Genomic DNA, 20,627 nt, shown 5'->3' on the forward strand with positions numbered 1-20,627 from the left:
AGAGTCGGAGGCAGGTGCTGATCGAGTCTAGACTGATGATCGTTATCTGGGTGGGTAGCAGGAACTCAAGTGACCTAAGTTAGTAGGGAGCGCAGCGGGATATGGGCTGGTTCTGGGATAAGGGGGTGGTAGGAAGTGATACCGAGTATGACAGAGTGGAGGAAAAGAAAGTAAACTTTACCATCACCAATAAAGTCAATCGCGCCATGGATGGATGTACTCGAGGAGGCTGCAGTCAGCCGAATGCTGCACACAACAAACGAATACGACATGGGAAAGGAGAGTGCCGTGAGGGAGTGCAGTGAACCCTGCTGGGAGTGCTGGCCAATCTCCACAAGGCTAGTGGATCCAGGATAAAGCCATGAACTGCTGCCGGAGAGTCCAAAAGATGCGCTGATGGCGGTCATTGGAAGCATCCCCTGACGCTTTACTCAGTTGAGGAAAAGACAAACACCAACCCCTCTGGCTGGCGGCTTGGCGAACCGAGATATGCCCTGGAGATTTGCCTAATTGGGTAATGTCCTCCAGCAGCCATGCAGCCCAATTGAGCCTTTCCAGCTCCACTCCTCCACTCCTCCACTGCTCCACTGCTCCAGCTTTCCCCCGACTCGAGTCCTTGCCTGCCCTGCACTGCTTGCACCGCTGCACTGCTGCACTGCTGCACTGCTGCACCGCTTGTGCCTGCCATGGTTGATCCGCGCTTGCAGCTTGGGCCCGCTGCGCTCGTTCTTCTGCCTAGCGACTCCGTCCTCCGTACTAGTCTAAGACGTCTCCATGCTCCTCCGTTCTCCTCCTCCTCCTCCTCCTCCTCCTCCTCCTCCTCTTCTTCTTCTTCTTCCTCTTCTTTCCTTCTTCCCTTCTTCTCTTCTCCAGGTGTTTCAACCCTCAGTCATTCGTTTCTCCAAACTCCACTCCACTGACCATAGTCTTTCGTTTCGGGATCAGGATTCTGATCCCTCGCCAGTCGGCAATCATACCTATCTCCCCCCCCTGAGTCACGTCACAAAATCCAGTCCTTTATCACCTTTCAAACTCCGTAGAACGCCATGAAGTCCATTAGCGCAACCGCATTGCTCCTCATCGCCGGGGTCGAGGCCGCCAGTCACGCCCACCGTCATGGGCACCACGCGGCCGTCGAAAGAGCCGTCCAGGCGACCAAGAAGACCGGAAGCTGTCAGTTTCCCTCGGACGCGGGCCTGGTGGCCGTCACCCCGGGCGAGCTGAACGGGGGCTGGGCCATGAGTCCGGACCAGGAGTGTACGCCCGGCGGATACTGCCCGTACGCCTGTCCACCCGGGCAGGTTTCCATGCAATGGGACCCCGAGGCCACCTCGTACTCTTACCCGCTGTCGATGGTATGTGTCACCGCCAGCTTCGTGGCACGGACCACCCAATTGATCAAGATATGCAATAGAACGGCGGTCTGTACTGCGACGAGGACGGCATCATCCAGAAGCCCTTCCCGAAGAAGCCGTACTGCCAGGACGGCACGGGAGCTGTGAGCGCGAAGAACAAGTGCTCCAGCCATGTTTCGTTCTGTCAGACCGTCCTACCGGGCAACGAGGCCATGCTTATCCCCACCTTGGTGCAGGAGCTGGAGACCCTCGCCGTGCCGGATGTCGAGTACTGGCTCGAGACTGCGGCGCAGTAAGTCTCTGTCGGAGCGAAGACGATGCATGAACTGACCGGAGTAGCTTCTATATCAACCCACCCGGCTATAGCACCGACACGGCCTGTGTCTGGGGAACTTCGTCGAGCCCAATCGGCAATTGGTCGCCTTATGTGGCCGGTGCCAACACCGACGCCTCGGGCAACACGTACGTGAAGATCGGATGGAACCCGATCTACCTGGAGTTGACGACGCCCTTCCGCGACGTGGTGCCCGACTTTGGCGTGGAGATCGAGTGCGAGGGCGACAGCTGCAACGGACTTCCCTGCAAGATCGATCCGGATGTGAACGGGGTCAACGAAATGACGGGCTCCAGCTCGATCGGCGCCGGAGGGGCCGCGTTCTGCGTGGTCACGGTTCCCAAGGGCGAATCGGCGAACATTGTTGTGTTTGACAAGGCGGGCTCGTCTGAGAGCAGCAGCACTGTCAGCAGCGTTGTGGCCAGCAGCAGCAGCAGCAGCAGCTCAAGCATTAAGAGCACCAGCACTTCGAGTACCTCGACCAGTGCCTCGACCAGCACCAGCACCAGCAGCACCAGCAGCACCAGCAGCACCAGCACTAGCACCAGCACTTCGGCTACTCCCACCAGCACCAGTACCAGCACTAGCACCACCAGCTCATCCATCGCTTCCAGCACCAGTTTCAGCACCGCTTCGAGCACCTCCATCGAAGGTAGCAGAACCACCACCATCTTCTCCACCACTATCATCTTCAACCCCACGCGGATCCCCATTCAAGGCCCCTCATCGGGCTGGAAAGTGAGCTCATCTGCCGCCGCCGAGTCCGCCAGCTACACGTACGCGCCGCACGCTTTCGTTGAAACCGGCCATGTGCAGATGGAAGCGGTTGCTCAGAGTGGCAGCGAAGTCAGCGAAGCATCTGCGACGCCGACCGTCATGGCGGCGGCTCAAGGAGGCGCCAGCAGCAAGACGGTGTCGACGCTGGGGTTGGTGTTGGCGGTGATTGGCGCCGTGCTGATGGTTTAGACAGCATGTCTGACCTGATCATTCACTATATTAATTTTGTTTCTTCTTCACTTCACTTCGACAGGAACATTTTACCTTATATTATTGTATACCCTTATGATACGATGTTCTTGTATATTATTGATTGATGAGTTTTGATGTTAATATTAATCTTCTTCTTTTGACAATAGCAGGAAGTGGCTTCAGAGTAGAATCTGTGAGTAGAGGTAGAGTGTTGTGGAGAACAGAGAATGGAAGATAAACAAAGGGGGGGGGGAGTATAGCAAGCCAAACAACCCGGCCCGGAAATGCCAAGCGGGAGAATGGACGATAGCGTCATCCGCCTCCGTATCTGTCCAGGCTCCTCCACTTCTCCGTCTTCATCGCACTCTCGATTTCGTGTGTGCACAACAAAGACCCTCAAAATGCCTCCCTCACCACAAACAGTACGTCTGCCTGCCCTGTCTCTACTTTAAGCCTCATCAAAAATTCCCCGCCATCACCCCAAGGCAACCCCCATAAAACAACCCCCCCCCCCCGGCAGCGAACCCCGCAGCGCCCAACCCAACCCAACACCACCCCCCTTCCCCCCAATCTCCTCCATACTAACTTTGATCTTCAGAGCAAGTTAACCAGCACCCTCCACCTCCTAATCCCGCGCCTCCGCCTCCTCCAAAAAAAAGACACCGCCAGCAGTGTCATCCAGCGCCGCGACCTGTCGGGCTTACTGGCGGAGGGCCGCGACTCGAGCGCCCGCATCCGCGTCGAGAATGTGATCGCCACCGACATCGCCGTCGAGGTCATGGAGATGATCGAGCTGTACTGCGAGTTACTTTTGGCGCGGGCGAACGTACTCGACCAGGCGGCGTTCGGGGAGCGGGGGGCGCAGGCGCGGAATCGCGCGAGGGTTGCTTCTTCCGCTGCCGCGGCCGGGAAACAGGTATGGCATGGTGGTGGTGGTGGTGGTGTGTCTGGGTCTGGGTCTGGGGATACTCCTAGTGGGGGAAGCGGGGGCCGGTTCGCGTTCTTCGGCCTCGGGGCCAAACCCGCCAGCACCACCGCCACCGCAAGCGAGACTGCGGACCATACCGGGGACGCGGGCCCCGCCGGGCAAGAAGAATACCTCGACCCCGCCCTCGACGAGGCCGCCGCCGTCATCTTCTACGCGTACCCGCGCTTCCCGCACGACGTGCGCGAGCTCACCATCCTCCGCAATCTGCTGGCGGAGCGCTGGGGCAAGGAGTTCATGGCGCTGGCGCAGGAGGACGCCGTGCCGGGCGTGCGCGTGCCGAGCCGCGTGGCCAAGGCGCTGCGCGTGCGCGCCCCGTCGGCGGAGTTGGTGGACTGTTATCTTATGGAGATTGCGCGGGCGTATGGGGTGAATTGGGGGGGTCGGGGTCATCGTGTTGAGGGGGGTGCCCCGACGACTGCTGGATTGGACGATGTGCCGGGGCATGATGGTGGTGATGGTGCCGGTGGTTATGATGGTGAAGGGGGACACGGTGATGGTGGTGATGGTGACATTCCTTCTACGCCGCGACGCTCACCAACCGAAAACGAAGCGCGTCGGGCTTCCGAAACACTCGCGCTCAATCAGGCGACGCCGCCGCGGGGGTTGCAGACCCAAGCCAAAAGTCCCGTGAGTGTGGCGCCGCCTGGGCCGCGGTTGGATAATCTGCATCCGCGCGTCAAGGTGCCCGGGGATTCGTCCTCAACCTTGTCCTCGACGGCGGTGGGGGAGACTGCCAGAACGAAGAGTGAGATACCTGAGTTGGATGAGTTGACCAGGCGGTTTGCTGCGTTGCGGCGGTAGCTCTCCCGGAATGTCATTGGCGCCGGTGGTGGTGGTTACGCTTCGTGGGCATACTTCTTACGCGTCTATTATACCTCTGGTTTGGAATGAATCAATCATATTCATCATCTATCCGTCTCCTCCCCCCCTTTTCAGTCATCCACGCAAACGTAACTGGTATCAGGTAGCGAAACGCTCATCACAACAAATGCAAACATGCGACAGACAGGATATCCAAAAACAGGCCAACCTGAACACGAACACGTCAATTATATACAGGGAGATATCAACAAGCGAATATAAAAATATGCAAGAAAAGACAGGGAGAGGCAGCTAGCTACTACTCCTCCTCCTCGCCCGGAAGAATAATCTCATGCCCCGACCCCTCATACACGAAGATCGCCGCCACGCAGCCGAACACCGACACCAGCGCTACCAGCCACCAGGCGAAGCCCACCATGCCCATCTCCAGCCCGTACCCGTACCACGACCCCGAAAAGATCGGCCCGATGGTCCGAAAGGCGGAGGACACGGACTGGCCGATGCCATGGATCGTGCCCAGCACGGACGGGTGCGGCGAGCAGTTATTCAGGAGGATGATCGAGGTCGGCAGCGTAAAGGTCCGTGCCGTCACCTGCAGGAACAGCACCACGATGATCGAGAACCACACCCAGCCGCCGTTGGCCTGGCCCGGCGGCGGCACCGTGGACGGCGCCAGCGCGATGTACGGCGCGAACGCGTACGCCAGGGGGAACAGCGTCAAAAAGTACTGGTAGCTCTTGGCCGTGCCCAGACGACCGTTGATGCTGGGGTAGATGGTGAACTGCAGGAGCATGCCGATAATTCCCAAAATGGCCGTCGCGAAGCCCACGCTCTGCGGCAGCATCCCCAGGCCGCCGGTGAAGATGAAAGGCAGCTTCTGCAGGGGGCTCGTGGGGTCGTTGGCGTCGTAGCGCGGGGTCGAGAGGAACAACAGCCACAGGTTGTTGAAGGCACTGGGTCAGGGTCAGTTCGATGTCGGAGGCAACAGAACCACAAACACATACCCCATTTGGAAGTCGAAGAAGGCCTGCGCCAGAAGCGTGCATAGCACATTCTTGGTCCAGATCCGCCGAAAGGGCAAGCTGCGGCTTTGACGAGCGTGCTTAGTGGCCTTCTCCTCCATCTCGTAGCTCTCGGCGGTATCCCGGCGGCCCAATAGAGGGCCGGCCTCTTCGTAGTCGGCGAACGGCAGCCGGTGGTACAGTGGGGAAGACGAGGGCACCACGGCGCGAACACCGCGCGCGAAAATGCGCATCGAGAAGACCCCCAGACCGGGCTTGCCTTTACAAGCTTCCAAAGTCTGCAACAATTAGTGATGATCCATGCCGCCAAAAAAACCAGCCACATACCTCTTCCAGACCGATGGCGACACACGCCGCCGCGAACGACAAGAAAATGGCGTTCGCCAGCATGGGCAAAGCGTAGGGATAGCGGATCAGCCACTGCACACCGTTGGCGCCGCCGAACGACGAGTCGGGCCCGAACAACCGGGGATAAGCCTTGACCGGATCGGCCAGCATGCCACCCATCACTATCACACAACCGTCAGTCAACCCCGAAAACCACCCTAGCAGGATGGCGGTCACTCACCGGGCCCAAACAAGGCGGCCACGTTAAACCCGATCGGCAAGATCAAGAACGCGCGCGAGTGGTACTTCTTCTCCTTGACGTTCTCGGCGATCATGGTCCGGATGATCCCGACGGTGCCGTTGATGGCACCGCCGAAGGAGCGCCAGAACACGGCCTGCGCGAACGAGGTCGCGAAGGCGACCCCGAAGCAGGACAAGGCGGTGCCCAGCAAGCCCACCAGCAGCACGAACTTCCGGCCGCCCCACTCCGCATCGGCCACCCGACCCCAGGGGATGGCGGTCGCGAACTGCGCGGCGGTGAACGCGCCCTGCAGGATTCCGGCCTGGGTGGACACATCGGCATCGGACAGGTTCTCGTCGAAGGACTTCAGCTGGTAGAACATGTAGGCCTGCAGGGAGGCAATCTGCAGAAAGTCGAACACCCGGCAGAGCCCCAGCAGCGCGAGCTGGCCCTTCTTCGGCAGGGACATCCAGGTCACCGGGGCGGGGCGCGAGACCGGCGCCGCGGAGGGCGTATCGGCCAGTTCTTGAGGTCGCAATAGGGCGGACTGCGACTGACTGTGGGAGCGACTGCGGGCATGGCCCCAGTCGAGCGAGGTGTTCCTCGAGGCCATGTTATGGGAGTCGTGGTCGTAGTCCTCGTAGCGGCCGGAGGAGCCTTCGGAGACGTCGGCTAGAGAGAGGTTGGATTCGCGACGACGGCGTTGTTGGTGTTGGTGAAGCGGGAAGTTGGCCGCGGTCGAGGATGAGGGTTCGCCGCCTTGGTCGTGACCGGAAGTCCACGAGGTAGTTCTGGTATGACGGGCAGCATGCCGGTTCTTGGTGGATTGGGCGAAGGAGGCGGAGGTCGCAGAGAGGGGATTGGGAGTTGTTGGTGGGAGCGGCGAAGCGATGGCGGAGGATAAGGTGGAAGTGGCAGTGGCCGTAAGAGGCGGCGCGGCGTTAAGCGTCAAGGACGGTCGCCGGCCGGTTCCTTGGGATGCGGTTCGTGGGACGGGCATCGGCACGAGTTGTGATAGGAGGATAGATGGCAGGAATCTAGAGGAAAGGGAACAAAAAGACGCAAGGGAGGGGCCAAAACTGGGTCAGATCGGTCTTAGTGAGGAGTGAGGAGTGAGTAGTGAGTGGGTGGACTATAAGTCAGTCGGAGATCCGGACGGTAAATGCTGGCTGCAACTGCAGCAGATGAGGAATCAACGCAGAGAAAAGAGTGACGATGCTGATGATGCAGCAGATGCAGCAGATGCAAAGCGAAAGGAAAAGTCAGATACTAAAGAGCGACCGAGAGAGAGAAAGAATAGAAACTAAACCCACGATCATCGAACTCGAAACAGATCCCCCATCGCCTTCAATTGCTTGATTCGGGGGTGAGTGGAAATGAAATGAAAGTGAAATGAACTGGGAGCGAAATGAAGCGATGTGCCAGAGACAGTCAATTGCGGGAAAGGGATAGAAACAGCAAAATCGCAATACGCAATACCGCGGTGCGTAATTTACACGACACCCGACGTAAAAAAGAAAAGGCTTGCGACGCTTTTCTCCACCCGCAGGGCTTGGCACCCGAGCATTCGGTCACCACCACAACAATAGTCCCCGATGTTGACTTATGCACTATGCACTATGTATACAATGTATAAACCACTGCTTATCATTTTATGATGAGTACGAGGAATCCCCTCTCTATTTTTTTTTATATTCTAGAGGCTCTTACTTCACTACCACCACGGACACCGCAAGTACGGATAACACTCCGCCGACCCATCGACCGGCACGGGCAGCGGCGCATGGCCCCAGTATGGCATCACCGTATTCTCATACCAGTTCTGCAGCATCCAAAGGTCCTCCGACACGCTGTGCTCGGCGCGGCCCTCGATCTCCACGGCGAGGATGCCGGGCCCCGTGACGCGCTCCGCGCCGACGCACTCCTTGTAGTGGCGCACGACGCCCGCGCACTGGATGCGCCCGAACACGGCCTCCGCAGTGGGCTTGTTGAGGCGCTCGCCCTCGATCTCGAGCTGCAGCTGCTCCACGTAGAAGGGCCAGTCATGGCGGTCCATCAGCTCCTGCGCCACGTCCACCACCACGAAGACCTGCTCGCGGTCAGAGTCGCAGTACCCGTGTCGGCTGAGGTAGTGCTTGATGAAGCGGCCGTAGACGCCGTCGTCGCGGCGGATGGCGCGGTCGGGGAAGATGGGCCACATTTTGGTTGGATCCGGGGGGGTTTACTACCTACGGATAGTACTACGGTAGAGGTGGATGGCAGGGAAGGAATGGGGGGGATGGGATGGGATGAAAGTAGGTGTAGGGCAGTGTAAGTTGTAGTCTTATTTATAGAGTGGCAGGGCCCAGTAACAATGCCGGTCTTCATCGACTAAGTCCAGTCTGCCTCAAAGCATTGATGCCAATCTGCTGGAGCATCTCGACCAGAACAACGCTGTCAACAAAGTGGATAGAGATAATCTCTCTAACTTGGTAGGGGATCTCCACTAACAGTCGGTAATGACCATTTCCAGGATGAAGACCAATCTCACCTGCGATTGTGCCAGCTCAATTGTCGAGGATCTACGTACTATGTACTGTAGTATGAGTGCTGCTGCGGTCTCTCTCCCAGCTGTTTGCCCATTTAACATTTGAGAGATGACAACCACTCAGCGTCCAACCTCTTACGTAAGTCCATACGTATGCCTGCATGGGTAGCCTGCTTCCGTTTCCTATCAAACCTTCTGTCTTATGCACGAGGCAAGAACTATTCCGGGGGGTTGGGGTGATGACGAACGGATTGTGGCTCAGACCTCGGAGTAAGCTATTGTCATCACATCTTGAGTTCGAGCCATTCTACCCGGCATAAACAGCACAATCCGAGGACAAGATTGGCCAATCACCGCTGAGATTTGCATTTTGGTCCTACCAGACGATTCCTGGATCATATAGGAACGATTTAATTATTTATTCTAGAAGATGGAAAACCAAAGCGGCTACCGTTCTATATGACCTCCCTGCTGCCAGGTTGAGCCCTGACCCTCGGTCAGGGGCGTATACCGCGGCCGCTGTCTACCCACGAGTCGACGCCAATGCCACCAGGGAAGCTCGTCCGCTTCCGCTGAGTCCGGCGCCCGTTCCATCTGATCTAGATGCTCCGTGGAGGCTCGCTCCTTAACCCGGCTGAGATCCTGCTGCCGTCGCCGATAGACCCGGAGGATCGTGTAGATAGCCGCCACCGTAACCACAAACCCAAAGACCGGGGCAACCCACCCTACATTGTCTAGACCCGTATCAGCATTACTTTCGACCATCGCGCAGAAGTAGAAGGTTAAACTTACTGTAGGCCTTCTCTGAACTGTGCGCCTCCGCCTCAGTTTCCTCTCCCTCAGACTGGCCCGTCTGTCCCCAATCGTATAAAGTGTCCGGATGACCGGGCTCAACCCACGGCACGGTGATAATCCCAGCCGGCGGGATCGCAGGCCCAGCGCCCTCCTCATTCGGCATGCCATACGACTGGGCATTCTCGCACGCATCGGTCGCACAGAAATTCTGCAACTCCGCCGACGGGACAAACGTGAACAGGCTGCGAGACTTGCCCAGCACTTGGCCCTCCACATCGACCGCTTCGGCATAGGTCCACTGGTAGAACTCGCCCGCCGTGTAGCTCGTCTCGAATCCGTTCTTCGCAACTTGCTTGATCAACATGAACGGGCCGGTGGCGTTCTGCGCGCCGTAAAAGCGCCAGTGCTTCACGCGGGTCGCCCCGTTCCAGCTGACATAGAAGGTCGTCGGGGCGTAGGTCTCGCTCGACTTCGCATAGGTCCACATGGCCGGCACGTCGGTTGGATTGCCCTCCCACTGGAACTTTTGCGCCCGGTAGTTCATGATCCGGTCCTTGTCAATGTATCCCCACAGAAGAAGATTCCCTTGCTCGTCATGCTCGGAGATGTAGGCGTTGTTGCCCCACCCGATGAACGCGTTCCCGTTTGGCAGAATCTGCAGATTTCCTTGGCTGGAGCTGATCATGGTTTTGCCCGGCGGTGCATATTCCAGCAGCTGGGTCGCGGTGTTATCGCGGTGGTCGATCAGGATAATCATTCCCGAAGAATAGTCGTGCGTCCGGTTGAAGCCGTTGAAGCCGTTGTTATAAAGCGACAGCAGCGTATGGGTGGCATTCTCGCTCAAGAACCGGGCATCGTGTTGCTGCGAAAAGCTGAAGTTGATGTTCTTGAAAGAGGGGTTGGCGCCGTGCAACTGCCAGATGACCGAGCCGTCTTGCCCGGAGATCTTGTAAATCGCGCACGTATGGCGCGAAGAAATCAGATAGTCGCCCTCACTGTTCTTATCGATGGAGTTGATATGGAAGTAGTCCCAAGGCGAGCGCGGGTCTAGCCCAGTGCCCGAGGTGTCCGTGTGACTAGGCCAGGTGTAGGCGGCTGACGGGTCAACATGGTCAAGAGACTTCCACTCGAATAGCACCTCGTTAGTCTCGACGTCGACTTCCTGGAAGACACTCTCCATCAGCCATCCCATGCCCGTCTTCACATTCCACAAACTCATATCGAACTGCCGCTGTTGATAGACGGTCAACAAAGCAGTCTTGCCGTCGTTGATGGGCTTGAACTCGTGCATATCGCTGGACGCCATGCCTCCTCCGGGGACTACAGTGCGAATGATCCGATAATTGCTGTCCATGATCACGCCATGGCCGCGACAGTAACCGTTCTGCTGAACGCCCTGGAAGAAGCAGAGATGGTCTTTGCCCCGGTACTGGCAAACATGCATGCCGTGAGCGTTTCCGGGGCCGGAATTCCCCCATCCGCTCCATACTAGATTCTACAGGTCATCAGCAGATGCGGCTGGTTGACGTTTCATGACAGACACATACCCCTTCGTCATCATAAATATACGGCCCAGAGTTGGCTGCCTCATAAGGGCCCACGAAGATGTAGCCCGGGCTGAGCTTGTCGGGGTTGCGATGTTCCAAAGTGAGGACAGGCGGGTAGAGGTCGGGTCTCTGCGATGGTCGTTGACACAAGGTTAGTGATCCGCATGGCGAACATCTTGGCTTTATGGCGTGCACGCTGCTGCTACTGCTAATTGCGAACAGCCACCGACAAGCGGGCTTACCGATTTGAAGACCGAGTCCACCTCCGCAAAGACCGATGGTAAAAATGTACATAGTATGGCAAGGGAAAATAGTAAAAGAGACGGAGCGAAACCGCTCGGGTTGCGTATAGAGCCGATCATCGATCCTTCAGCGGTGCATCCGTCGCACCCAGAATGTGTAGGAAACAAGGACTGCGATTCCAAAGACAAGGACGAGGTCGAGAAAAGAACAGAAAATCAGTGATCACCCCAAGCAGTATTCAGTCTCAACTTCCAGAGAGCGACCGAATGCAAGCCGGTTCAACCACGACGAACAAACGCCAGAACAGCCCACAAGAAACCCGCAGCAGACGGGAGAAGGAAAGGATTAGTAAAAACCATGTTCCTAGCTTGATAAGAACTGGCGGCGGATACGCTGGGAAGCAAGCCTGTGACCGTCCGAGACTCCCACGCACGAACATGCAAAGCTCGAGAATGCCAGGCCAATGCGAGGCCGCGAATACTGGGACAGATGCTTGAGCGCATCAACTTCTTGGGGCGGCGACGTAAGTGGAGGCCGCCAAGCATCGCCAACGTACCAAATCACTGCCGAGACAGGATCCACTACTGCTTGGTCGTACGTACGTCGTTCATGTTTATTGCGTTTTTGCAGCTGGCTGGCGGGATCAGGATTCGTGTTTTGCAGACCGTCGCGTTCTTCGAAGAGCATCGACGATATGATCCATAAGATTGAATGCTGCCTCGTTGTTCAGTAACCCATCATCTCCGCAGGGCCATTTTTAGGGGTGATAGTCAAGCATCCACGTTGATCTCCCTTCCTGGACCAAAGACGCGGATAAGCTCGTGGAGGAGGTTTGTCGAGACAATCTCAAGAGAAGTAGTACTGCAAATCGGCTGGTTGCCTTGCGCGGTTGGACCTAAGAATAGTCCAGTCCTTCATCTGTTGTCGTCGTCGTCGTCACCTCAATCTCATGGATTGCCCTCCCCGCGTTTCAGCGCTTAGAATCAAGTCACAACTTGGAGACTGGATTATGCGGCCATCAAAAACCAAGCCATCACCACGGAGACCTGGAAGCACTCATCCAGTATAGCTCTTCACCGACAGACCACAATACCCAACAACGATACATCCGAACATTGCGCGGTTTGTGATATCTCCGACACAGATAGAGGATTGATAACAAACAACCCGAACTTACCGGACCTTCGTCCGAATAACTTACTCGTACCTCGCGAGAAAATCCTTACCGAAACAATACCAGTTTCCGCCCACCCCCGGGGTAAGTTTTATCCCACCCTAACCCAATCCGGGCTCCCCCCTGTGTATCCATAAATTCTGTAACACCACTCAAACCTCCAGCCCTCAACCCCCTCTGGATCAAACAACTGAACCACGTCGTCAGCATACGCACGGCTTTTCCCAATTCCCGCTCAGTCATCATCCCCTCAGCACCCACGCGCCCGCCAAGCCTCGACCCCAATAGCCGGTCGCAAGGGGAAGTGCCCGCCCGCCGCCGCCGCCGCGTCACGCCGCCACGGGACGATGCTTAGTCTAAGAGCTTTGGGGCAGAAGATTTTGGGTTGGCGAGCGACTGCGCAAGTGTGAATACCCGCAATGCTGCTGGCAGTGCTTGTAACGGATGAATGAATCCACCTACTTCCTCCCTTACTGCGCTCTAGGCCTTGGGGTTAAGGTAGTGTAGTAGAGGATGTCAAGGAACGAATGTTGTTGTAGTGTTTCGTCGATGTTTCCGATTCCTTTTGTCTGTCGCATGCTGGGCCGCTGGCGTTACATAGGACTGTAGCTACCTACCTGCTGTCCTTGTTGTTCCTGAATGAGGGACGGTGGGTGGGATGAATAAGGTAGCAAGCAGCTCTCCGGGCTGCGGATGCTACTGCACGTGAATTAGACCATGGATTGAGTTCTTGCTCTTGCTCTTGCTATCGAGGTGCTGTCGAGGTGCTATCTTGTGTATCTGCTCGAAGAGAAAGATGCCCGGGTTTAGTGATGGGGTACATGTTATAACGGATGTCAGCATGCTTCGGGTCGCTTGGCTTGGTTAAGCTGTAGAGCTTTCCACAAGTGCAACAAGTGCAACAAGTGCAAGGCGTCGTTGGCTGGTTGCCAAGGCCAGGAAGGATGCATGCACGCACCCTGTAGGGCTCGCCGCGACAACCGGGGAGGGCTGGCCCGCTGCATGCATGCCGAGACCATTTGTCCTACCCTCAACAAATGAACGGTGAACTGGACTTACTATATATCCTACAGGGCCATGACAGCGAAAGGGGAGAACATGCGATGTGCAAAGAATATTGAGTTCATTCCATTCCGATTGGCGCCAGGTAATATCAGCGTTGAATGATAAGGTACTACTGCCTTCATAATTGAGCGAAAACCAAAAGTGCCATCCGCCCAATGCTTTTCCTTGCCAATATCCGTCTAATCAATCCGTACATAAAAGTCCCACCATTGCCCAACACAAACCAAACAGAGATTCTCACAAGTGATAGAATCACGCATTATAATAATAATCCAACCCTGGATCTGAGGGTCGGTACGCTCATCGGTATCTGATAATCAAAACACACAGAACAAAAACCTGCGGCGATCGGCGGCCAGCGCACGCGACAGGCGGAAGACGCAAATAAACAAAATCCCCTCTACCGAGAGAAGCGCTTGAAGGCCATGGTAGCAGCCAAGCCGGTGGCCAGGATAGCTCCACCCATAGTGAATGCCTGGAGGGCGGCGTTCAGCATCTGGCGCCTGTTGCGGGAGCGGCAGCGCTTGAAGAAGTCGGCCATGTCGTTGCCGCGAGGGAAGGGGGTGTCAGGCACCTCCTCGCCCAGGAATTCGCAGAGCGGGCCCCAGCCCTCGCCGATCTGGTACTCGAGCAGTCTCTCCGGGGGCACCAGGCTGCGGACCTCCTCCACGTGGTCGAGGTACACCTGCTTGCCCTGGTTGGGGAAGTCTCCCCGGAAGAAGGTCTGGAAGAACTTGTTGAGCATGGGGTAGTACATGCTGGCGGCCCAGCTGAAGTTCGAGACGAATCGGTGCTCGGGATCCGACACACGCCACCAAACGGTCTTCATCACGGAACTGTAGCATCACAGATGAGCGGGGTGCAAGGTTTGAAGGGAGGGTGGAATGGAACGTACGCGTGCCAAGACTCGACCTCACGGGTGGTCAGAATGACCTTGGCGTTAGGGTAAGCCTCAATCAGCTCCTTAGCAAAGGCGCAGGCAGGCCAGTCGCAGACGGCCTGGCAGTCACCCAGAAGCTGATCCCACTCCTTTCTACCGAACTCACCCACGCCGTCGTACTTGGCCGTCAGAGCATCGTGCCACATCAAGCAGTCTGGCGGGTTCTCCATGCTGGCGGACATCATGTGGTAGGTCTTCATGTAGCCAAGGCGCTCAAGGGCCTTGCGGAGGGCTGTTGGGAGGTCCATTATTAGTGGCGCCGGTCATTGACCGTGTGGCTTGTGGGGTGACACGTACAAGCTGTTCCCGTTCTACCCACACCCAGAGCAAGCACCTTCATCGGCACCGTCCGGTGGCACTGTCGTCTATCGATGCAGGTATCCTCGGTGAAGATATCGGTCCATGGCTGAGGAGCCAGGTTGTCGGAGTGAATCAAAGACATGGTTGAGTATGATAAATCTGATTATAATATGTTTATAAAGAGTTGAAGTCTGGAGCACGAGAAGCCACGGGTAGATCAATGAAGGCCTCGGCAGCGGCGATGATAGTGCTTGTAATGAGAGTCTTTGGTATGAACAAGACCGGAGTGGAACAAGGAAAGAGACGTCCAGCGAGACAGGTCAGACCGGACAAATAAAGATAAGATCACACGAGTTGGAGTTGAGAAGGGAGAGAAGAAAGTCGTCGTTGAACCGGCGATGGCAGGACATTAAAAAGGAGAGTGCGGGTAGATCAACGCGCATCCAGACCCAACCCTCAACTTGCAATGGACTCGTCGTATGTGGTGAAGGATAAGAAGCAGAAAGCTTACTAGTGCCGATGCGGCAATCAATTACTCCCAGATCCACTCGAGAGAAGTCAAAAAGAGGAAATTCACTGCTTCTCGAATAGATGACGAGCACATTGTGACTGGTGGATGGCAATCTGTCTTCTCCATTTTTAGATTGATTTCGTAACAGAAAAAATGACACTTTTTTTTCTCTGTCAAGTTTGTAAGGGCAACGTAAGAAAAAAAAAAGAAAAGAAAAAGTAAAAATAAAAAAAGGTACGCGTGGGAACCATTGTTCCATTGCAAGCCATCAATCGAGCTACCTACTCCGTAATCGTACTCCAGTGGAACGAGGTAACTGGTGTATTTGCAATACAGCTACCTGTTACACCCCCGTCTACACCCTAGTCGAGCCATGACGGCTAAGACCTTGAATGGAATTCTATTCTTCTTTCCATTATTGTTCTCCCCCCACCCCACTCAGGTTCTGGATCGTCTCTGCCTCTTCAACAACAGCTTCTCCCCCAAAAGAAGGGGGAGAAGAGAGCACAACAACCCGCGGAATATATTGTCTGCGATTGTAGCATAATTATAGGCAAGCCCAGGAAATCATGCGAAAGACAACCAGAATAAAAAACATACACCTAAAACAGATTCAAAAAGCAACGGTTGTGACAAGCAGGCACAGATCACGCATAGCCAGACGTCACCGGCTGACGTTCTCCCGCCCTTCCCCCTCGTCCTCCTCAAGCAAAGACAGTCAGGGGTGGGCGGTTTGAGCTGCTCGCCTACTCGACCAGCCATGGTCCGCAGTTTTCCGTCGCCAAGAACTCAACGACCTCTGTGCCATTCAGAAGCGAGGGCAGGGGGAGGAATATCCAAGGAAGTGTAGCCGCGAGTGCCAGATTCCCTGGTGACCCAGCGCGGATGAGTGGGGCACCTGTTGTTCCAGTAATGCAACTGTGAGTCTGTGACAGAAATCTGAAAACCATGGACCAAGAAACTGGAGAAGTGCCAAGCCTCGCTGCCGCGAACCTAGTCGATCGGCCGCGTAGCCCCTCGTTTCGCTGGTCGCTGGAACAGTCCTCCCAGTCTTATGCTTCACTTGACCATCAGCGCCCTGTCGCCGGCGCGAGAGAGTCTGGAAGGCTGGAAGCTCTGTCCTCCTCAGTCGGGCCGTGCCCTTGTGCCCGTTGATTGGTGGTCCTGCCGCAGGCGACGCGTACATTTCTCCGTCATGCAAAAAAAGATGGATTGACGAGATCCACGTCGGCGAATCCATACGTTGCCAGTCCCTTGTCGTCATCATCACCAAGCAACAACAAACAACCGGTAAAGATCCGGTCTAGTCTCCGCGCCATACTGCGGTAAAGCGCAGTGTTGAAAGGGATACGAGAGAAGTCTGAAGTGTTGAAACGTCCTCGATCTGGATTTCCCCCACATTCAGCAGGGGTCTGTAAAGAAACCCTGCATTGCTGTTCAGGGCATTGGTGGAAAGGGACTTCAGCTCCTAGTCTCTCTGGATGAGCAATGGAAATTTGAGGGGCAATCAAAGAGTCGTTGTCCGCCGCCTGATGAAAACAAATGTTTCGCAAATCCTCGTATGAAGTACATGGGGAACTTCTAGGAACGCTTGGGTAGATCAGCGAGCTTCACAAATCACACCGGTCCGATCATTTCCTTTTTGTAGTCGTAAGTGTAGTAGAATCTCCGGTTGCTGTTCCTCCACCCCAAACGTTTGGCGGCACATCAACAGCATGCGAAGCATCGGCACCTCTTAACATAGGCTTGACAGGCAGTTGTACCTTCAGCCAAAATCCTCGTGCAATATGGCTGCTACTACTCAGGCCGTCCCTCGCAGCATTTCAACCACTTCGGATTCAGTCGTGAATTGTACCTTCCAGGGTTAACGATAGCCACTCCATGAGGGACCACAATTTCTCCGTCCAACGGCCTCTTCCACTGGAGCCACTCCTCTGCGCGGTTGGTTCAGACGCTTAACCCACTTTGCCTTCGTCTTCATGGCCAACACCACAGCTGGCGTTGATAAGCCTTTGGGCTATCGATCGTCCGCCACAGGAACCGTGCACCAAAGGATTGTGACTGCTCCAACGAGACCACATTGAATAGCACTGGATCAGTAGCAGTCTCCCCTTGTTGCTCTGTTTAGACCACGTCCAAGCCTGTCCTATTCGCTAAAACTCAATAGGTGCCATATGAACGCATTCTTATAATCGGACCGTGTACCAGTTCCACAAGGTCATAATTAATCACAGCGTATTTCGACCTGCTTGACAGCCTTGTGACGCCGACGTTGCTGCTAGACCATGACTTTATCAAGGGCCATGACTTGGCCATGTAATAGAGCCACTTGAACTTGATCAAAGCCAAACACACTTACAAACGATGAAGTCTGCGTCAGTGGCTGCTGGTTGGTGCTGGGAACCCGCTGGTCGGCCTAGAAGAAGGTTGCATCCACACTTGCTCAGGCCCAGACGATCCTGGATCCACTCATGATTCGAGCTTCTTCTCTTACGGCCACAAACAGTGGCTCTATAGCCACGCATCGAGCTCGTGAGTTGCAAATTTCACGCTTCGGATTCTCGTTTCATGCATTTTTCATTTCCGCTGAAACTTTGAACCCAGAAAAGTTAGCCGTCGGCTAAAACTTCCCCAGCCATGACTAATGCACCAGAACGGCCTTTCATCTGATAAGGTGAATTTCAGGAGAAGTTTTTGATCGTAGCTTTCTTCTTCTTCAACGAAGAGAGACATTTGTTCCCCAAGTCGTGCGAATCTGGTTCTTCAGCCCGTTTCCTCCCGTATATCTCTGCACCGCCTCCAAACAAGTAACCAAGGCCGATGTGGCGTGACGTTTCGTGCTCGGAGGTCGGGGAGTATCGATTTCTGCAGTAGTGGAGTCGAGCCCCAGCTTGATAGTCACCCGCCCAGTGGACCCATCCACCTATCAATCAACCCAGCTGCAATCTATCCCGAATGAATCGTCGTAAGCCCCATCACACCGGTCTGTATCAGCCTACGTGTCAGGGGTGCCGGTCACGGCTTGGCAAGGCGGTTGAACCAGGAGACAAGCACGATGGGGGGTCCATCCATGGAAAGGACCATCGGCTCAAATTTCCGTCCGTCGTGGTCGGGATCCGTAACGGCTCAGGGTCAAGCCTATCACGGCTCGAGGACGAAGCGAGAGCCAAATGAGCAGGCAAGTATGATTGTTGAGCACGCTCGCACAGTTGATGAGGATCATCCTTGGCGAGTGCAGTACCTGCTACGGAGGACGGGCCGGCGTTTGATCATCATTGAACGAAGGGGACGGACGGGACAATCGTGTGGCAAGTTGGCAACTGAGGCGAGGCAGGCTGCGTCTGTTACAATGTGTATGCATTGTTGAAGGGAGATGCGTGCCGTGATTGCCATCTCCGCGAAGGTCGTCACTCGTAAAGGAAAGTATCATAGCCCACTAAATGGGTCTACTCGAGGTCGTCAGACCCATAGTTGGCGGAGCGTTTGCTGGGTCAAGTCTGGTCATCAAAGGGGTGAAAAAGAGCCCGTAAAGACATGTGACAGGAGGAAGGGACGAGGGCATGATGTTCCGACAAGGAAGGCCGGCTCTGTTGTCAGGTGTGCCATGCTACACTTGTGGTAGACGGCCTGATTCGAAAGACAGCCATGAAGAAATTTGGGCCAGCGTTTCCAGTTCGATGCTGCATCAAGTCGGAACAAAATCGAACTCGAGTCCGTCGTACCTGAAGGGTAGGCCTCATTAAGTATACCTTGCCAAGAGCATGTCACCATCGCCGGGAAGTTGCTCGCAATCGATCCCCACGATCACCTCATTTGAAGAACAGTAAGCTGAACCCCCTTTCTGCTTGGAATTGATAGCGCTAATAGCGTCAAAGGGATTGAAGTGAACCTGCCCTTAGATCTGAGACAATCAGATAAGCTTAATTGGGCTGCTGGCATGGCGCAGTGAGTGGTGCGGTGTCAGCTGTGAGATGTCTCGGATGATCCGCCTGTCGAGCATCACGGCAGTCATTCTCGGCTGTTGAAACCCCTGGCAGCAACCATTCAACTGACCTCGCCAATTTTGACCTCGTTTTTTTCAACAATCCAGGTCTGAACCCTGAAAGCTCCGCTGGAGACCCTGAAAATGGCCCTGAAACTGGTTACAGAGATAAAAGGAATACACTAAGGGCGCTGCATGTGCTGAATATCTTTTATCGGCCACAAAAACACGAGACATGCTTTTGCGTAAGAAATTAGAATTTGTACATTAGATATCGCCATGAGGAAGTTTCAGACGAGCGCTAGAGGTATGTAACAGTGCAGGAGGAAAAAAACCTGCATTAAAGAACCAGATCCAAGAAAGCCCTAACTCCTATGATGACCATAGCCCGTGGTCATATATGCAACTGAAGCCAAATCGAAGCCGCACAGGCATGGAGCAAGATTTCAACTGCCTCCGCACCCTCTTGCAGTCCACCCTTCTCACTACTGCTTTCTCCTCATTCCAGTTTGTCCAAGTGTTCCAACCTCGTGAGCACGACCTGCTTGCTCGTCTCCTCAATTTCGCCCGCAAGGAACACCTCGTCCAGAATGGCATATACCTGTATGAAATTCCGTTAGCCGTGTTTGATTCTCCGACGAGCCAGAGGCACGACCGCTTCCACCAGCTTGCCCTCCCTCCATGTCCAGGTTCAACCCCCAAGCTATAGCTGACGCCGCACGCACGCACGCACCTTGTAGAAATTGAACACCAAATCTAGCTCACAGACGTTTCCGAAGAATTGGTCCAGAACCTCGACGAAAAAGTGGATAGCCTCCAGATAGGCCAGCTCATTATCAGTGGCGTCGACGCAGGCGCAGAAGAACAACCCCGCATATCGCCGGTATACGATCTTCGTACTCCGCTTGAACTCAACAAAGTTCGACTGGTATTTCTGGTCTCTCGGAGCTACCAAGCGATGGACCTGCATTCAGCAATGGTTGGTAAGCTGTCGCTCAACGGCCGCTAGGTGGGATGCGGGGGCAAGCTGCTATGACAGTTCGATATGGCGTACCTCGCCTTTCAGCTTAACCTTCTCTTCGTCCTGCAGTAAGCGTATTTTAGTAGATGATCCAGTACAGCTGCCGCAGTGTTCAGGACACTTACACTGTATGGGGCGTACCATTTGGCAAGCCGCGTCTTCCCCCTGTTCGGTCTCCTGTCAGCTCCTGAGTTGCGTTGGATGAGAGATGTTAGCTGGGCGCTTACTGGCGATTCTGAACAAGAATAAATGATAGGACCATCCTGTCTAGTTTGAAAAGCGGATGCCCTTCGAAAGAATGAATTGATGCTGCAGCTCAAGCTGTTACATCTATCAAGTCTCCGCTTGCGTCCCCGAGGAAGTGCGGGACGGACTCAATATTGCCGGGCTTGACCGCCCAATATTGGAGATCAATTTGAGGCCGACAGTGTGAACTTCATAGCCTGATGCTTGTCCAGATTTTG

General features: G+C 55.2%; 6 protein-coding genes across 6 annotated transcripts; 3 read left to right on the forward strand and 3 right to left on the reverse strand.

Moving 5' to 3' along the window:
* The first annotated feature begins 1,025 nt into the window (after nucleotides 1-1,025).
* Nucleotides 1,026-2,825, forward strand: BO82DRAFT_382526 (SUN domain-containing protein). Its single transcript, XM_025637941.1, has 3 exons — nucleotides 1,026-1,355; nucleotides 1,415-1,647; nucleotides 1,695-2,825. Exons 1-3 carry the CDS (start codon nucleotides 1,047-1,049, stop codon nucleotides 2,653-2,655), a joined length of 1,503 nt encoding a protein of 500 aa, XP_025493369.1. The 5' UTR covers nucleotides 1,026-1,046; the 3' UTR covers nucleotides 2,656-2,825.
* Nucleotides 2,826-3,003: 178 nt separating this feature from the next.
* BO82DRAFT_382527 (DUF292 domain protein) lies at nucleotides 3,004-4,559 on the forward strand. Its single transcript, XM_025637942.1, has 2 exons — nucleotides 3,004-3,080; nucleotides 3,257-4,559. The coding sequence occupies exons 1-2, from the start codon at nucleotides 3,060-3,062 to the stop codon at nucleotides 4,445-4,447; spliced, it is 1,212 nt and encodes a 403-aa protein (XP_025493370.1). The 5' UTR covers nucleotides 3,004-3,059; the 3' UTR covers nucleotides 4,448-4,559.
* On the reverse strand, nucleotides 4,531-11,502 carry BO82DRAFT_382528 (putative MFS transporter). Its single transcript, XM_025637943.1, has 8 exons — nucleotides 11,170-11,502; nucleotides 10,928-11,056; nucleotides 9,378-10,875; nucleotides 9,125-9,319; nucleotides 6,059-7,030; nucleotides 5,818-5,999; nucleotides 5,473-5,768; nucleotides 4,531-5,421 (listed from the first exon to the last, which is right to left on the reverse strand). The coding sequence occupies exons 1-8, from the start codon at nucleotides 11,287-11,289 to the stop codon at nucleotides 4,767-4,769; spliced, it is 4,047 nt and encodes a 1,348-aa protein (XP_025493371.1). The 5' UTR covers nucleotides 11,290-11,502; the 3' UTR covers nucleotides 4,531-4,766.
* Nucleotides 11,503-11,774: 272 nt separating this feature from the next.
* Nucleotides 11,775-12,426, forward strand: BO82DRAFT_46885 (uncharacterized protein). Its single transcript, XM_025641227.1, has 2 exons — nucleotides 11,775-12,025; nucleotides 12,081-12,426. Exons 1-2 carry the CDS (start codon nucleotides 11,882-11,884, stop codon nucleotides 12,237-12,239), a joined length of 303 nt encoding a protein of 100 aa, XP_025493372.1. The 5' UTR covers nucleotides 11,775-11,881; the 3' UTR covers nucleotides 12,240-12,426.
* Nucleotides 12,427-13,469: 1,043 nt separating this feature from the next.
* BO82DRAFT_382529 (sulfotransferase family protein) lies at nucleotides 13,470-15,156 on the reverse strand. The gene is made up of 3 exons (XM_025637944.1): nucleotides 14,647-15,156; nucleotides 14,305-14,581; nucleotides 13,470-14,245 (listed from the first exon to the last, which is right to left on the reverse strand). The coding sequence occupies exons 1-3, from the start codon at nucleotides 14,789-14,791 to the stop codon at nucleotides 13,810-13,812; spliced, it is 858 nt and encodes a 285-aa protein (XP_025493373.1). The 5' UTR covers nucleotides 14,792-15,156; the 3' UTR covers nucleotides 13,470-13,809.
* Nucleotides 15,157-19,389: 4,233 nt separating this feature from the next.
* On the reverse strand, nucleotides 19,390-20,479 carry BO82DRAFT_307365 (AP-2 complex subunit sigma). The gene is made up of 5 exons (XM_025632282.1): nucleotides 20,391-20,479; nucleotides 20,289-20,328; nucleotides 20,197-20,226; nucleotides 19,876-20,106; nucleotides 19,390-19,743 (listed from the first exon to the last, which is right to left on the reverse strand). The coding sequence occupies exons 1-5, from the start codon at nucleotides 20,423-20,425 to the stop codon at nucleotides 19,642-19,644; spliced, it is 438 nt and encodes a 145-aa protein (XP_025493374.1). The 5' UTR covers nucleotides 20,426-20,479; the 3' UTR covers nucleotides 19,390-19,641.
* Nucleotides 20,480-20,627: the final 148 nt, after the last annotated feature.

This window comes from Aspergillus uvarum, assembly GCF_003184745.1.
Source record: "Aspergillus uvarum CBS 121591 unplaced genomic scaffold BO82scaffold_18, whole genome shotgun sequence".
Classification (NCBI taxonomy): Eukaryota; Fungi; Ascomycota; class Eurotiomycetes; order Eurotiales; family Aspergillaceae; genus Aspergillus; species Aspergillus uvarum.

What these genes read in the sequence shown, in the direction of transcription:
- BO82DRAFT_382526 (XM_025637941.1), top strand. Translation starts at nt 1,047, where the DNA reads ATGAAGTCCATTAGCGCAACCGCATTGCTCCTCATCGCCGGGGTCGAG. An exon ending in ACTCTTACCCGCTGTCGATG is followed by an intron (nt 1,356 to 1,414) that starts GTATGTGTCACC and finishes GATATGCAATAG; the next exon opens with AACGGCGGTCTGTACTGCGA. An exon ending in TGGCTCGAGACTGCGGCGCA is followed by an intron (nt 1,648 to 1,694) that starts GTAAGTCTCTGT and finishes TGACCGGAGTAG; the next exon opens with CTTCTATATCAACCCACCCG.
- BO82DRAFT_382527 (XM_025637942.1), top strand. Translation starts at nt 3,060, where the DNA reads ATGCCTCCCTCACCACAAACA. An exon ending in TGCCTCCCTCACCACAAACA is followed by an intron (nt 3,081 to 3,256) that starts GTACGTCTGCCT and finishes TTTGATCTTCAG; the next exon opens with AGCAAGTTAACCAGCACCCT.
- BO82DRAFT_382528 (XM_025637943.1), bottom strand. Translation starts at nt 11,289, where the DNA reads ATGATCGGCTCTATACGCAACCCGAGCGGTTTCGCTCCGTCTCTTTTA. An exon ending in TGGACTCGGTCTTCAAATCG is followed by an intron (nt 11,057 to 11,169) that starts GTAAGCCCGCTT and finishes CGACCATCGCAG; the next exon opens with AGACCCGACCTCTACCCGCC. An exon ending in TTCTTCGACTTCCAAATGGG is followed by an intron (nt 5,422 to 5,472) that starts GTATGTGTTTGT and finishes ACCCTGACCCAG; the next exon opens with TGCCTTCAACAACCTGTGGC.
- BO82DRAFT_46885 (XM_025641227.1), top strand. Translation starts at nt 11,882, where the DNA reads ATGCTGCCTCGTTGTTCAGTAACCCATCATCTCCGCAGGGCCATTTTT. An exon ending in TCGAGACAATCTCAAGAGAA is followed by an intron (nt 12,026 to 12,080) that starts GTAGTACTGCAA and finishes AGAATAGTCCAG; the next exon opens with TCCTTCATCTGTTGTCGTCG.
- BO82DRAFT_382529 (XM_025637944.1), bottom strand. Translation starts at nt 14,791, where the DNA reads ATGTCTTTGATTCACTCCGACAACCTGGCTCCTCAGCCATGGACCGAT. An exon ending in GGGTAGAACGGGAACAGCTT is followed by an intron (nt 14,582 to 14,646) that starts GTACGTGTCACC and finishes ACCTCCCAACAG; the next exon opens with CCCTCCGCAAGGCCCTTGAG. An exon ending in GAGGTCGAGTCTTGGCACGC is followed by an intron (nt 14,246 to 14,304) that starts GTACGTTCCATT and finishes GTGATGCTACAG; the next exon opens with TTCCGTGATGAAGACCGTTT.
- BO82DRAFT_307365 (XM_025632282.1), bottom strand. Translation starts at nt 20,425, where the DNA reads ATGGTCCTATCATTTATTCTTGTTCAGAATCGCCA. An exon ending in AATGGTACGCCCCATACAGT is followed by an intron (nt 20,227 to 20,288) that starts GTAAGTGTCCTG and finishes CGCTTACTGCAG; the next exon opens with GACGAAGAGAAGGTTAAGCT. An exon ending in TGGTGTTCAATTTCTACAAG is followed by an intron (nt 19,744 to 19,875) that starts GTGCGTGCGTGC and finishes AATTTCATACAG; the next exon opens with GTATATGCCATTCTGGACGA.